Source organism: Lissotriton helveticus, chromosome 8 (genome assembly GCF_964261635.1).
Source record: "Lissotriton helveticus chromosome 8, aLisHel1.1, whole genome shotgun sequence".
NCBI classification, from domain to species: domain Eukaryota; kingdom Metazoa; phylum Chordata; class Amphibia; order Caudata; family Salamandridae; genus Lissotriton; species Lissotriton helveticus.
In genome coordinates, this window is record NC_136069.1 from 80,787,787 (window position 1) to 80,802,903 (window position 15,117).

At 47.0% G+C, this 15,117-nt stretch overlaps 1 protein-coding gene across 1 annotated transcript in view; it reads left to right on the plus strand.

Moving 5' to 3' along the window:
* The window catches only part of USF3 (upstream transcription factor family member 3), a 130,771-nt gene that overhangs the window by 62,937 nt on the left and 52,717 nt on the right, over positions 1 to 15,117 (plus strand). Inside the window, exon 3 of the mRNA XM_078656676.1 lies at positions 2,409 to 2,473. Coding sequence (XP_078512802.1) covers positions 2,427 to 2,473 — 47 coding nt within the window. The 5' untranslated portion in view covers positions 2,409 to 2,426. The remainder of the gene's footprint in view (positions 1 to 2,408; positions 2,474 to 15,117) is intronic.

Consider the following 15,117-nt stretch of genomic DNA (forward strand, 5'->3'; position numbering starts at 1 on the left):
TCACCCTGGCTCTGCCTCTGAGTCTGCCAAGAGTATGTTATGATTCCAGTTATCAGTTCAGTCCTCCTTCTCTGCATTCCTAAAGCTACTGAATCGCATCAATAGTTTCCGTCATTGTCTAGCTTTTACGTCTCCATGTAAGAGAAATACTGCATTTAATGGTCATTTAATATTCTTCATCACGCACTACATGTAGAATAATGCATGGTCCAGTCTTAGTGTCTGTTAGCCTTTCCCCTCCTGACTTCTAGTTTATATCAACATGTTCTCTAAACATCAGATACTAGATACTGTTTAGGTACATGTCGCCCTGACTCTCCAGACTTCAGTCTCTGCTCCTAGCACAGAGTTCGAAGCCCCCAGCTTCTCCTAGTAACACGTCATTGCCAGTTTGCGCGCACCATCAGGTTAGAGGTCCCGGCTCCTCAGGTAGCCCCCTCCATGGTTTCCGCCCCATTCATGACATATTCTGTTACGTTTGCATCACATGTCTATGTATACGCCCTGTTACACCTCTTTTCACCCTTATCTTTCGCGACTGCTACGCGTCACGCCTCTTGCTCCACCCACTGCTACGCCTATTGCAATGTAATGCTATGTGTTTGCGCTATGTATATATGCTCATGTACTGTTATTAAAAGTTGTCCTTACGCCGTCATTCCCGATCCTGTCCCCGGCAGCTGCCATCCTATTCCCGTGCAGGTCGTCCTGTTCCTGTCCTTATGCTGTATTAAACCTGCAAAACTCCTACTACCTCGAATCTTGACTCTTATTTATTGAGCTATCTGTTATTCATTTATTCATTCAAAAATAGGGTATTATTTATTTATTTACCACAATCCGTGCGCGCTATAAATGTCCCATAACATAACAATTGTGTTAGATTTCTCGCTGGAACATATCCTTGCCAAAGCTTGACCCCCATCCTTGTTCGTTTGGGTCACTTGAGCATGGCGGTACCCAACAAGTATGAGTCTTTTTAACTCTCCAGGGCATCCACAGGCTATAAACTATGTGCAGTGCATTTTGTAAATTTGTAAAGCAATTGCAAGTGAAATTCCCTTTAAGACTTACTGTCTTTTGGTCACAAGTATCACCCCGGGCTTGTAAGGAAAGCTACCACAAACATGTATTTATAACATCTACACATCCTAATTTTTCTATTCCTGGATGTCTGACCTCGCTCACTTTAATTAGTTGGCAAGGAGATCGCGCTGAACATGACTTTTGTCAGATTTTTTACATTTTTGTTTCCAAAAAATATGTGAATATCCTCCAGTCTCTCCTGTGAAGAAACCTATTCCTGCAAAGACTTACCCCCAACTTAGTTCCTATAGTTCTCTTGAGCGCAGTGGCGTAGTGCATATGTGGATTTTCTTTGGATTCAAGGTGTCCACAGTTTATTAACTGGGTGCAGGGGACTCTAGAAATTGAGAAATCAGCTGCCAGAGAAATGCCGGGTTAGTGAACTTGTCTTTTGGTTACAGCTATCGCCCCTGGATCATATGGAAAGATGCAACACCAAAGGGGATGATGGACGGAGTGTTGAACATTGCAAACACTCAACCCCAGTCAACTGATCTGGGTTTAATCCATCATCATTATTTAGCTCACTCCGCCACCCCAGTTCAGACATGGCCATATGCAAATCAGTCTGACCCTGTGCCTCATGGGAACAGTCCAGCCCGAACTGCCAAGCCAGGTCTTCCCTGGACCGGAAACAAGCTTCCCTGGACCGGAAACCAGCATCCTGGGACCGGTTTCTGGCTAATCTGCCATCTTCAGCCAGGCTAGCTAGAATTCAGTAGCAAGTGAGCAAGGGACCCACGTCTGGGCATACCCTGCCAACTTAGGGCGAACAAAGCAAAACTAAAGGGGATGATGGACGGAGTGTTGAACATTGCAAGCACTCACCCCCAGACAACTGATCTGGGTATAATCCATCATCATTCTTTAGCTCACTCCGCCACCCCAGTTCAGACATGGCCATATGCAAAAGAATGATGATGGATTAAACCCAGATCAGTTTCCGGTCCAGCGAAGACATGGCTTGGCAGTTCGGGCTGGACTGTTCCCATGAGGCACAGGGTCAGACTGATTTTCATATGTGATGAGTTGCTTTATGGGGGAGGAGAGTTGATATTATTAGCGCATTAACTCCATTTTGACTAGTAGCAAAGGTGGGATGATTTAGGATTCTATAAAGTTGGGGAGAGCTTCAGTTCTCTGCTGTCCATCAGGCACCATATGATAGCCATGGAACGCAGCTCCAGTCTTAAGTTACCAGAACTGGTACTTGTCTAACCCCATGCATTGTTTTCCTCCCATTCCATCGAATGTAATATGGTGGCAGAGGCTTTGTCATCTGTGAAGTTCATAGTGCCAATTGTTTTTCTTCTTTCATGCAGGTGGCCTCGTCTGAAGCCATGCCTGAATTGTCTGAAAATGAGACTCCTACAAAGATCAAACACCGGTGAGTTCCTACCTTTAGAAGACCTCCCAGCTATAAGATTTTGATTAATTAGAAATCTCTTCAGTGTGCAATTACTTGACCTCTCCTATCCTCATGCTAGAGAGCCTCAAAAGGAAAACTAAGCATAGGGAAAACGAACAGGTTTTCAAATGCTTACTGAATAAGGAAAGAGAGGAAATGGAATGCAGAAAGATAGCAAGAGAGTTCCAAGCTTTACCAATTTGGTAAGAAGAAGCTCTCCCTTCTAATCTATCTATCTATCACAATTGAGTTTAGGAACTTGAATAAAGTCAATAGAGGAAGCACGGAGGTATCTTCCTAGTTGATAGTGAAGGCAAATTGTATAAATGTGCATAGGAGTCATAATTTGGGATGCCTGGTTTTGTATAATTTGGGAAGCAGAGAAAATAATAGCTTGAACTAGCTTTTTGCAATAGTCTACTGGAAGAAGACGCAGAAGGTGGAATACCAACCTTAATCTCTAACACACTTAGTATAAAGGTAATGACATTTTTATCTCCATCGCCATACTGTCATATCCTCCTATGTGAGCTTTATAAAGGTAGGAATTGGATTTTATAAATCTTTATAATAACTTTGAAGGTAACCGAGCAATGATTGTGGACCCTCTGGAAAAAGATATAGGTAATATGGTGAACCTCTTATCATAAACCCTGTGATATTGTTTGGCTATGCGATTTTAATGGCCACACCTGTAACAGGGCTAATTCTCTAGCATGTGGGCTGATCGACGATGACGGGGACTCTCTTCCCCCATGTCTGCCACAATGACTATTGTAACGCCCTCGCAATGAAGACCTCTTCTTACCTGACCTATATTGCTTTTATCATGACCTGTGCAGGTTCACTGTGTCAGTAACCCATCAATATAGTACAGCATCTCAAAGTTTAAGACCAACAGATTATATATTTTTTTTAAACGCTATTATATTTATAACATTTTCTTTGTGCAAATAGATAAATATTTTCAATTCACATCATTTTTTTATCATTTAGTACACACATTAAATAGAAAAAAAATCACAAAAGCAATCATTAATACAAGACAAAACACAAACAGTTGAGTCAAGATTCATATCTTATTGCAATAACATTTGTTACGAATATCAAGATACTTAAATCAGCAGCAACCTATAACTCATTCATTCATACTACACATGCACACTCATTCTAACTACAAACAACCTATAACTACACATCACTAGAGATTCAGCCCTCTGGGAGGTAACCAGTTGTATTAGAGAGAACTGTATTTGTAGATGTCTACAATCACTCCTAGATGATGAAATTGTCTCTCCAGGACCACTTCTCAGTGGCAGACTTGGTAACACCCTCAAAAGGTTACTTAAGTTAATGGCCTAATGATAATAAACCCAATGGATACCATAACTGGTCAGTTGGATTGCACGTTTTCCACTCGCTCCTATTTTTCAACACTTATCTATATCTTGGTCACAGAATCTATTTGATCCAATTTCACCCACATTAAGACCAATTTTAATTATTTTAGTGAACATTGCATTGTAATTGCATTTATATAGCACTTACTGCCCTTGACAAGGAGTCGAAGTGCTTTTTCGGCGAGTAGCACGCTACTCCGGAACCCATAAAGGATTAGTGTTGAATCAGTATAGTGAAATATGAAGTAATTTGAGTGGTGGATATGTTATTCAGTTATTTGGATAGAGAAGGGTAGCGGCGGGATAGAAGAGGGAAAGAGACTTGCATTTATATAGCGCTTGCTACCCCTGCTGGTATGTTGAAGCACTTTTTCGGTTAGAAATCCTGTGGAAACGCCGTACCGAAACTCGTGATTGCAAGAACAAATGAGGTTGTTTTAAAATGGGAGAAAGTTGATACCCTGAAGTTTCAGGACCATTGTAGTCAAAATGGCACCAGAGAATATAACCTGCTTAGACCCAAATACAAACAACAATGATATACCACTGGCCTTTAAGCGAATCCTACTGGCAGTCAAAAATAACTTGTTTTGTCATATTTCAAGTGGGAATCGCAAGGTGGCTAACTGGTCTGATGACGATTATTATTATTATTATTATTATTAAAGGCTTTTATATCGCGCTCAATTACTAAAAAAATAGTATCCTGGCGCGTTGAAGGCAGAGCAGAATGGGAGAGTGCAAATAACTAGGAATACAAAAAATAGGGAGGTTTAGACTATAATATTAAAAAGATGGGTTTTAAGACCTTTCTTAAAAGAACCAAGAGTCAATGCAGTTTTTAAATGAAGAGGTAGAGTATTCCAGGATTTTGCTGCTCTCACTGAAATTGATTGGCCGCCAAGTCTGCAATATTTAAATTTGGGGACAGTCATTTGGCACAGATTGGCCGAGCGCAGAGGGCGATTGGGGACATACAGGAAGAACCTTTTTCTCAGGTAGACAGGACCAGTGTGGTGGATGGCTCGATACGCCAGCACTAGGATTTTAAACAAAATCCTGTGAGCAACTGGGAGCCAGTGCAAAGCACGGAGAAGAGGTCGAGCACTGGAACGCCTTGGGACATTAAACAGAAGTCTGGCGGCTGCATTCTGAATAACCTGAAGACGGTGAATCAGGTAAGCCGGCAAGCCAGAAAACAGTCCATTAGCGTAGTCGTAGCGATTGCGTAAAAGCACTTAAAAATCTCCATGCAAATATAGGGGGGACATATGTGAGCCACCACCAGAGTGGGAAGAAGACAGTTCAGAAGATGAGGATTAATGTAAATAGGGTGAGTGGGATTAAAGGAAGGTCCGATGTGTCGCCAGCAACTGTTCAAATTTGTATAAGCATTGGAAAGGTATGGAGATGGTGGGTATATATGTGCACTGTAATTTATGATATTGTACGACTTGACCTTATTGCCGAAGTTGTTAATGAAAACAATAAACAGAATTTTCAACAAAAAAAATGAAAAAATAAAAAAATCTCCATGCAGCCTTGAAGTTAAAGCCTAGTGACCCGAATCTTGTGAAGCTTCTTCGGCAGGCTTTCAAAAAAGCAAGATTAGATAAGTTAAAGCTACTAAAGGAGGAGATGTGGGAGAAGTTACAAAAAGCAGCAGTATTAAATAGTAGTAGGGATTTCTGGTCTTTAATTAATGCTCCCTTTTTAACCGAGGAAAAAACAGGGTCATTAGATATGCCTGTGGATGAAGAGGCGTGGGTAGCACACTTTGCAGGATTGTTTGGAAATTCAGAGGAGGCAATCAATTAATCTCCAGTATTGTTTCCACCTAGTAGTAGAGATAGGCTTTCCTTCAGTTGGAAGAAATAAAGCATGCCCTTAATCAGTTTATAGGATCGAAGGCCCCTATATGGCCCTGATGGGGTTCCTATTGATCTCTTTCTAGATAATCAAAATACGTTGCTTACAAATGTTTTTATCAAAATTGTCCGAACTAGTGTTCCGGCTTCATGGAAAAAATTAAATATAATTCTCATTCATAAAAAGGGGGATAATACAGCTCCAAAAAATCATAGGACAATATCCATACTGGACTTGACAGCTCAACTAATGGGCCGGATACTCAAAAACAGTTGGAGGAATGGGCACAGGAAAAGAGCAAAATAATCCCCAGTCATTATGGGTTTAGAAAATGAAAGGGGACAGTGGACCAGCGCCTTAATTTAAATGTAATAATAGCAAAACATACGGCGGCAAAGCATGGCCTTTATATTTGGCCATGGGAATTGAGACGCAGATAGTTAATTTCATTCGTGACTTGTATTCCGAAGCTACACCTTGTGTAAGTTTTGGAAAAAAGGACAATGCATGAGACACTTAATAATTACCAGAGGCGTGAGGCAAGGGTAATAATTACCTGAGGCGTGAGGCAAGGGTACGTTCTCGCCACTTTTTTGTTTGCATTATATACTGCCTTGGTAGGGTCCACTACAGATACTCCTCTATGCTGACGACGCGGTCCTGCTGGCACGCACTGGCAACTCACTGCAGCGACTCTTAGAGGAGTATGCTAATTTTATGAACAATCTGGACATGAAAATTAAACAATACAATGTCTTTTGTCCTTGTGGCAGGTTCCAGACTGAAGAAACAAATTAGAATGTATGTTGAAGAGCTAAAATTAGACGTTGTGGATTCATTTAATTATTTAGAGATTATGTTTGACAGGAAAAAGAATTGGCTAAATATGGTGTCTAACAGAGCAAACCTAATGGAAAAAAACATTGGATGTCTCTTTAGAATCGTAAAAAAACTTGGTACTAAGTCAATGGAAATAATATTAAAAAAATTATGAGGCAAAAAACGTTATCTGTCGCCTCTTATGGGTCAGCGGTTTGGGGTATATCTGATATTTCCGAACTTCAGTGTATAGAGGACGGTTTTCTGAAAAACTTGCCATCCCTCCCACAATACTATTCTAATTATAATTGTCACTCCGAGTTGAGTGTTCCTATATTTCAGACAAGATCCGTATCGCACCGATTCTACTGTGGCACTCAGTTGGCGAAAATAAACTTTAGCTCTAACTAGAGACATCATAAAGGATTGTTTGAACCTAGATGGCGTAGGCAAAATCAAATGGGTAAAATATATTGAGACAAACCTTCAGGCCTTGGTCTTCTCAATATTTACGAGGACCCGAAGCTATGTATGTCATTCATTACGAACCTCCAATACAGATATATACTACCCAGATTTTGCTTAAATTTCCCCCTTATGTTAGGTCTCCTGTCCATAACATACACAATTGATGCACTTCCTTTTTGTCCTTGTGATATGCAATCTCCTCAGAATGACCTGCACTTTGTACTTTTTTGTAACTTCTACACCAAAGAAAGAAAAAGACACATTTTCCGTCTTATGCGAAAATTGAATTGGAGTCAATGTCGTCCAGCCCTACATTACCAACAGTCACTACCGGATACTTTAGTTTGCTTCTGCTTGGCCTCGTTTTATCTATCTTCTTTAAACAGGAGGAGGTTATCTCCTTAATTCGATCTTCAGGACACAGCCAAAGTTTTTTTTTTTTTTTTAAATCATGTGTAATTATGTATGAACCCATATTTTTGGACTATGAATATTTTACATGTAACAACCTTATCCTTCTCTTTTAAACTGTTTTTCACCAGATATTATCTTGTAAAGTATTTTAAATTCTTGTTGGAATTATCTTTGTCGAATACTTTTTATGCCAGTATTGTATCAGCGAAATAAAGTTATCTTGAATATAAGAGGCAGACAAAATCTAAGTTTTGGAGGATTGTAATGCACAGAGGTTTATTTCATCAAATGTGCAGTGGCACATAGACAAGCCTTATACTGAAATTGAAGGGTTAAGATATTCCTATTTAGGTGCAAGATAAAGCTGCATGTCATCAGAGTATGAAAAAACTGAAGAATGAATCATAGAAGCAAGAGATGTTGCTTAGAAGCTAAAAAGCATAGGACCAAGGGCAGAGCCTATAGGTATCGCACAGCAGGTATGTTTAAAGTCTAATTGAAAAAGGGCAAGCATTACAGCTTGTGCACAAGACACCAATCACATGCACAGGCCCCTATCCTGATCTACATGAGAAGATTTCAGTATGTTGTGGAAAGATCAAGCAAACTCCTCTATATGGATTTTATTCTTAGACTATACCTGGGATGTCCTCCGTCCTAAAGGAGTGTCAGTTCTAAAGGAGTATCTGAAGCTGGACCAATGATGATATAGACAGTGCTTTAACTAAATGGGAGGAGAACTGAAAGTTGACAAAAGATTCAATAATTTTGGCAGAGTCTGGGCGAAAGGAAATAGGCCTGTAGTTAGCTAATATGATAGGACTGGATGATGGCATCTAGAGAAGGAGAATTAACTGGGCTTCCAATCCTTGGACCAGTCCAGACGAGAGGGAGGTATTGCAGAGAGCAGTACACAAAGGACTTACGAGGAGGCGAGTTTAATTTTTTTTTTTTTTTACAAATCTCTTTTTATTATTTTAAGTATACACTCAATGATAACAGGCATTTCATACAGATGTTCACAATCATGTATAACTGATTATTCCATACATGGTCATGTGGCCACATTGGGTTAACATGCGTTCAAATTTCACTTCAAAGAAAACAAGGAACGCTCACCCAGGAGCTAGTTGTATTGCATTCTGCCAGATCTCATACAGTCGTTAAATTGCATTAGAAAAGTAGTGTGTCAACCTCCTGGTTACTCATGTGGTCTAATGCTGATCGTTCAGCTTGATCAATGAAACGGATGTTTTACTAACAAAACAAAGGAACAATAACTGTGGCAGCTCATAGCATTTGTACATGCGTAACTCCCTCCCCCCCCATACCTTGCCCCAACCCCCTGCCCACCGGGGCCACCTATGTGCTCCTCAGCCATGATCATGTTAGTGTAGTTGCACCCTCGCCAATAGTATGTTAGGAGAAAGTGGGGCCAGGCTATCCCTGTGGCATGCATCCGCCTGCGTGGTCACTACCTACTGCCCTCGCATGTCTCTCGTGGCCTTCCCTTTCCAGCCGCTGTAACGCACAGAGCATCTGGTCCCAGTGGGCTGCTATAGACTCCTTCCTCAACCCCAGCGTTTACTCCCTACGGATGGCAGTCCCCTCTGCCCTAGCCCATGCCTGAAATGAGGAACTCCATGCCTTTATATGCGGCGGGTCGTGCTTCTTCCATCTCTTTGTGAGGAGGCGTTTTGCTACCACAAGCTCTATATCCAAGAATCAGGACTTTACCTTCTCTTTAGGGGACCTCTTAAAGTGGTGTAAGATGTATTCGGCCAGTCAAAGGGTATGGTACGACCCGTGCTACCCTGCAACAGCTCACTAATCGCTCGCCAATAGTTGCCCAACCCAGGACCGCTCCACAGCAAATGCAAGAACCCCGCCCCCAGCTCATTACACCTAGGGTACAGTGCATCATTACATTGAAAATACCTGTTGATCAGCTCCGGTGTGAGATAAGCCCTGTGGACAATGAATAACTGAATTTGGCGAAACCGCATGTTTCTGGGGATATGCACAGGACTTTTGAGCATCCTTTCCCACTCCTTATCCACCAGGGGCCGCCCCAGGTCTAGTCCCATTTGCACCGAAGTGGGCCTAAGCTGATAGTCGTATGCTCCCTCAGCGATGCCGTGACCCAGCGAACCAGGTGCCTGCCTCTCCCCATGACATGTAGTTATTGCATGGTTAGGTGCTGAGTGGGCTCCGTGGTCATGTCCCCCCCATTTGGCAGTCAATCGCTCCATCAGGGAGCGGTGCGCCAAAACCCCCCCGGGCGGGAGCCCTTCCTCTGCCACCAGAGCCTCGTATGGTATGAGCTCACCATCCCGGTAGAGATCTCCAAGCATATGAACATCGGCCTCCCACCATTCCGCAAGCACAGGAGCCGTAAGCACCCCTTCACCGCTCGGGGAGCCCTCCAGGGGTATGGCCGGTGCGTACGGGACAGCAATGCGGGTGAGATATAGGGCACTTCGGTAGCACTTGTATGCCACCGCCAAAAGGAGTGGCGTCGGCCTTGTGGCTGGAGCAAGGGGATGAAAAAGTCTGGTTATTTGTTCAAGCGAGTAAGGCGGCATTGTTGCGGCTGTATCAACACTGCCCCTGTCCGCCAGCCAGCAAGCAACCTATTGCAGTTGAGCGGACAGATAGTAGTGCTCGAAACAGGGAGTAGCCAGGCCACCCCGGTCTGTCGGCAAGAATAGTTTAGCAAGCGCCAGCCTGTGCCTAGCTCTGCCCCAGACAAAGTCCCGCAACATCCTGTTGAGCCTGTTAAAGAAGGGGGCCGGAATAAACAGCGGCAAATTAACAAAGTAGTACAGGAGGTGGGGGAGTATGACCATTTTGGCGAGTGCCACCCTACCTGTAGTCGTCAGTGGAAGTGTATTTCAAAAGCGCACCTGCGATTGAAGCGACATGACCGCCCTTCCCAGGTTCCCGTCTACGGTAGATTTGTATCCCCAGGTATCGGAAGGTGTCCTCTTTCCACTGGACCTGCGTACCGTCAAGACAGTATCTCGGGTCCGCAGTCCCTGCGCTAAAAGCATAAAGACAGGATTTACCTGCATTCACGCGAAGCCCCGAGATAGTAGCAAAGGTCTGCAGCAGCTGAGCCAGCCGCCCCGGCATGTGCCACATCTCTCACATACACCAACAGGTCGTCAGCGTAGAGTGACACCTGGTGAGCCGCATCCCCCAGTGGTATACCATCGCCTAGAGTCGCCCATATAGCCACCGCTAGGGGCTCAATTGCCAGTGCGAACAGCAACGGGGACAGAGGGCACCCCTGCCGAGTGCCCCGGCCCACTGGCACCGCCTCAGAAATGTAGGGGCCTAACCGCACACGGACTGTGGGATTCTTGTAGAGCATGCCAACCATGTGGAGGAACCCCATGTCCAACCCATATCTCTGCAGCACTGCCGATAGGTACCCCCATTTTAGGCAATCAAACGCCTTCTCCAGATCTAGGATAAGACATCCCGCCCTGGGCCACTTCTGCGTGGCCTCAGCTGCCACCCTGAAATATCTCCTCAAATTCAGCGACGTAGATCTTGCAGGGACGAACCCATTCTGGTCTGCGTGTACTAAGTGGGGGACCACTGATGCCAACCGTTCCGTTAGTACTTTCACGAGGATTTTATAATCCACGTTCAGCATCGCCAGGGGCCTATATGATCCTAGAGCCGTAGGGTCTCTGTCCGGCTTAGGCAGGGAATGCCTCCAGCATTGAATGGGGTAGCGATCCTTCCTCCACCGCCTTACTGTAGAGCACATGAAGTAACGGCACCAAGGACTCCCGAAATGCTTTATAGTACGCAGCGGGCAAACCTTACCGGCCCCGGCGTTTTCCCAGATGCCATTGACTGAATTGCTTTCCCGATTTCCTCTAAGGAGAGCGGTGCATTAAGTGCTTCCTTATGCTCCTCGGAGGGTGTGGGCAGCTGGGTAGAGTCCAAAAACTCCTCTAGAAGGCGCCTGGGGCCAACACCTTTGGCCTTATACAACTGCTTATAGTGGTCAGTGATGGCCCGGTGGATTTCGCGTTGTGTATAAACACGAGCGTCCCGTCCACCCCGCAAATTGCCCCTATCGGGGCACGGCGTTCCTCCTGCCGGATCAACCAAGCCAATAGGCGGCCCGCTCTATCCGCCCTAGCATGTGTCCTAGCCGTGTGTGCTGCATAGTTGTGACATCGGAGCCACTCCAGAAGCTCCGTTTGTTGGGCGCGGAGATCCTCCAACTTGTGTGAGTGTCTACCCCCTCCCTCTCCCTCCTGCTTGTATTGCAGTAGCTCTTCCAAGTGCGCCAGGGAGTCGGAAAGCGTCCTACGTATGTTCCACATGGCCCCCAAGCAGTGGCCCCGGACAGTCGCTTTGTGGGCGTCCCACTCCACTAATGCGTTACTCGCCGTTCCTTCATTAATGTCAAAGTATGCTAATATAGCCGTACCCAGGGAAGAGCGAAACTCAGGGTCCTCTAACGCGCTAGGTTGAAGTCGTCACGTGGGCACTGGCGAGCGATCCGCCTCCCAGACGATCTGAAACCACAAGGGGTTATGATCGGAGTGCGTCCGCCCAGATATTCTGACTGTGCAATAAGTGGGAGCAATGATTGGGAGCCCACTACCCTGTCTAGCTGGACATGCAAATCGTGTACTGCTGAGTAGTAGGAGTAGATCTTATCTGTTGGGTGGAGTATGCGCCACAGGTCCTGCAGCGCCCAGTGTGTGAGCCAGTCCCTAAACGCCTGCCCGTTGGACTCCCCGTGGCTGTGGCACGGAGGGGGGGAAAGGATCTGTCCAACTGAACCTCCAGCACCATATTAAAGTCCCCTCCTAGCAACCATGGTAGCCCAGCATAGGGATGTAGGAGCTGCATCAGCCGCGCTAGAAAGGACAGTTGGTCCACATTAGGTGCATATAACGATCCCAGCAACACCTCTTGACCATTTAGTTTCCCCCGCACCAGCGTGTACCTACCCTCCCGGTCCTCCTCCACCTTTTCGCAACTGAAGGGAATGCCCGCCCGCACCCAGATTAGTGTCCCCATGCATGCGCTGAAAAGGTAGTGCTGTGTATTTGCCCTCTCCAACGGCTGCGAAGTCTGTCAAGTTCCGTCTGGGTCATATGTGTTTCCTGTAGGAAGGCAATCCCCACAGAGTGTCGCTGTAGGAAAAGATGGAATAACGCTTCGACGGTGTGTACATGCCACGTATGTTCCAGGTCACAATATTAGTGTGTGCCATCATGAATCGGGGTAGTTAGGCACGGCGTGGGGCAAAGTGGCCGCACCAGGGGGTCTGGGCTGTGGCCGGAAGAGAGCATATCAGTGCGCTGCCATGCGAACAGTATAACAACTGCAAACAGTGTAACAAATAGGGTGTTATCCCTGAATGGGCATCCGTCCAAACCTCAAAAACTATAGTTAAAGGTGAGCTATTCCAGTGTGTTGCCTGGTGGGGTGCGTGTGATAGTGGTGACCTGTCTGCACTATTCCCTCTCCCATGTCTCCCCTGAGTACGGGAGGTGCAGTAGCATGTCATGGATTAAACTAACGCGCAGGTCTGGCGCCCGCGAGTGCAGACAAGAGCGGCGTCTAACGCTCTACCCCCACACAGCGGGTTGTTCTCTGTTGTTACACATATGCCACGGCAGGCTCCGAGGAACCCACAGTACATCCCAGCGAAATGTGTCCAAAGATTGCACTCTGACATAATATCACACAATTTAGTCTGCAGTCTGTGGAGTCACCACTGGCAGGTTCGAGTCTTCCGAAATCACAGTGGATGGAGATGACGCGCCGCTGGTACCCGGGTCACTGCCCGCGTAGGCCTCCATGCAGTCACTGCCATGCACGGTCCCAAGGGTCGGCACCTCTTCAAGTACCTCCTGCCATTCCATTTTGATTCTCTCCGGGCTGGGCGCCACTGGGTCCGGTCTTGCAATTTGGTGTCCCCCCCCCCCCAGCGCCTACGCCTTCTAGACCTCTTCTTCGGGCAGCTGCCGGTCTCCTTACCTGAAGGTCTCGTTCCTGTCCACTGCCCCGACTCCTCCAGCCAATCCCACACGTCTGCTGTGAAGTCTAAAAAACGAGTCCCCTCCTTTGTGACCACTCTCAGCCGGGCCAGGAACAGTAGGGAGTAAGGCAGCTCCAGTTCCCTAAGTTGAAGCTTCACCGCCATGTAGTTACTTCTTCGCTGCTGCACAGTCGGTGTATAGTCCGGGAAAAACATAACTCAACTGCTGCCCACATTCAGGTTGCCTAATTTCCGGGTTTCACGCAGGACCACGTCTCTGTCCCGGTAATTAAGAAGTTTGAAAAGGAACGGGTGGGGCCTGGCTTCCGGCGTGGGCTTCTGCGCCGGTACTCTGTGCGCCCTTTCCACGACAAATTGTTGACATAGCGCCCCCCTGGGGCAGGTGGTCACGCAACCAGCGCTCAACATACTGCTCCGGGATTTCTTCCCTCCTCTCCCTCCGGAAGACCCACCACACGGATATTATTACGCCGGGAGCGCCCTTCCGCATAGTCTATCCGGTCTTCAAGCCCATGGACCCGGTCGATCATGTCTTGTAGTGCTGCGGTGTGACTCTGAGTAACGGGCTGGAGCTCCTGAAGTGTTTGACTATGTACTGTAACTCTCTCAGCCAGCTTACGGTGGTCAGCGTGGAGAAGGGTGAAGTCCGACGTGACTTTGTTGATCCGTGTTTCTAGGGACTCCTTGGTCTGCTCCAGGGTAGTGCCAATCCTCTCCACCGCTGCCAGTACAGAGTCCATCTTGGCAGAGAGGGCCGCTGCTAGTGGCTCCATGTCTCCAGTTTGGCGCCCTTGTGAGGGTTCCAAGCTCCCCGTACGCGTCTGTCCTTGCTGCGACTTGTCTCGCAGCCAGCCCATCACAAGTTGTTGATCAGTTGGCATTCACAAGCTGCCCACAAACTATGAGGGCACAACCAGTTACAGATCCTCCGGACCAGGGCCAAATGGAGTGCCTTGTCGCGCGATTAACAGAGCATTCCACGGGGACACCCCCCCCCCCCCCCCCTTCCTGAGCGACGTCTGGGGTCCCGCAGCCCGTTCCTCAGGGACCTGATTCCCAGTCTCAAGGGTTGGGGAAAATCATCTACTGTGTGTCAGCCACAGGTACCAGGGGGCTCTCAACCCGCCCTCCGCATCTGCCGGTCAGTGCGGGGGTTCCTTTGCCCTTGCTTCTCTGGTGCTCTGCACAGCAGGACCTCCCGCGCCCCTCACTGATGGTACCTAGCAGGGCCAGGACAGCCACGCCACGGCCCCACCAGGCACACCCTACAGGCACACCCGCCTGGCACACCGGCCTGGAGGCCACTGAGTCCCCGGGCGTTCCCGTTCTATGGTCCCCCTACTGCGTGCAGCACCTCCCCGACAAGGCTGGACCTGGTAAGGTCCCGGTCAGTCCGTCCGTGGCAGCACGGTTGATCAGCGCCTCAGTAGGGGCCACACCCTCTTGGCAGCTTCTCACAAGTCTTCGACTCCCAGAGTCTCACTAGGAACCCCCAGGTGCCCCACTCACTGTCATCGGGCGCGTTTTCTGTCCTCAGGCTCACCACTTGTCGAGGGCGCGCCACACCAGTGCTGGTCCCTCTTAAGATGGCGCCTCCCTCAAAATTGCGC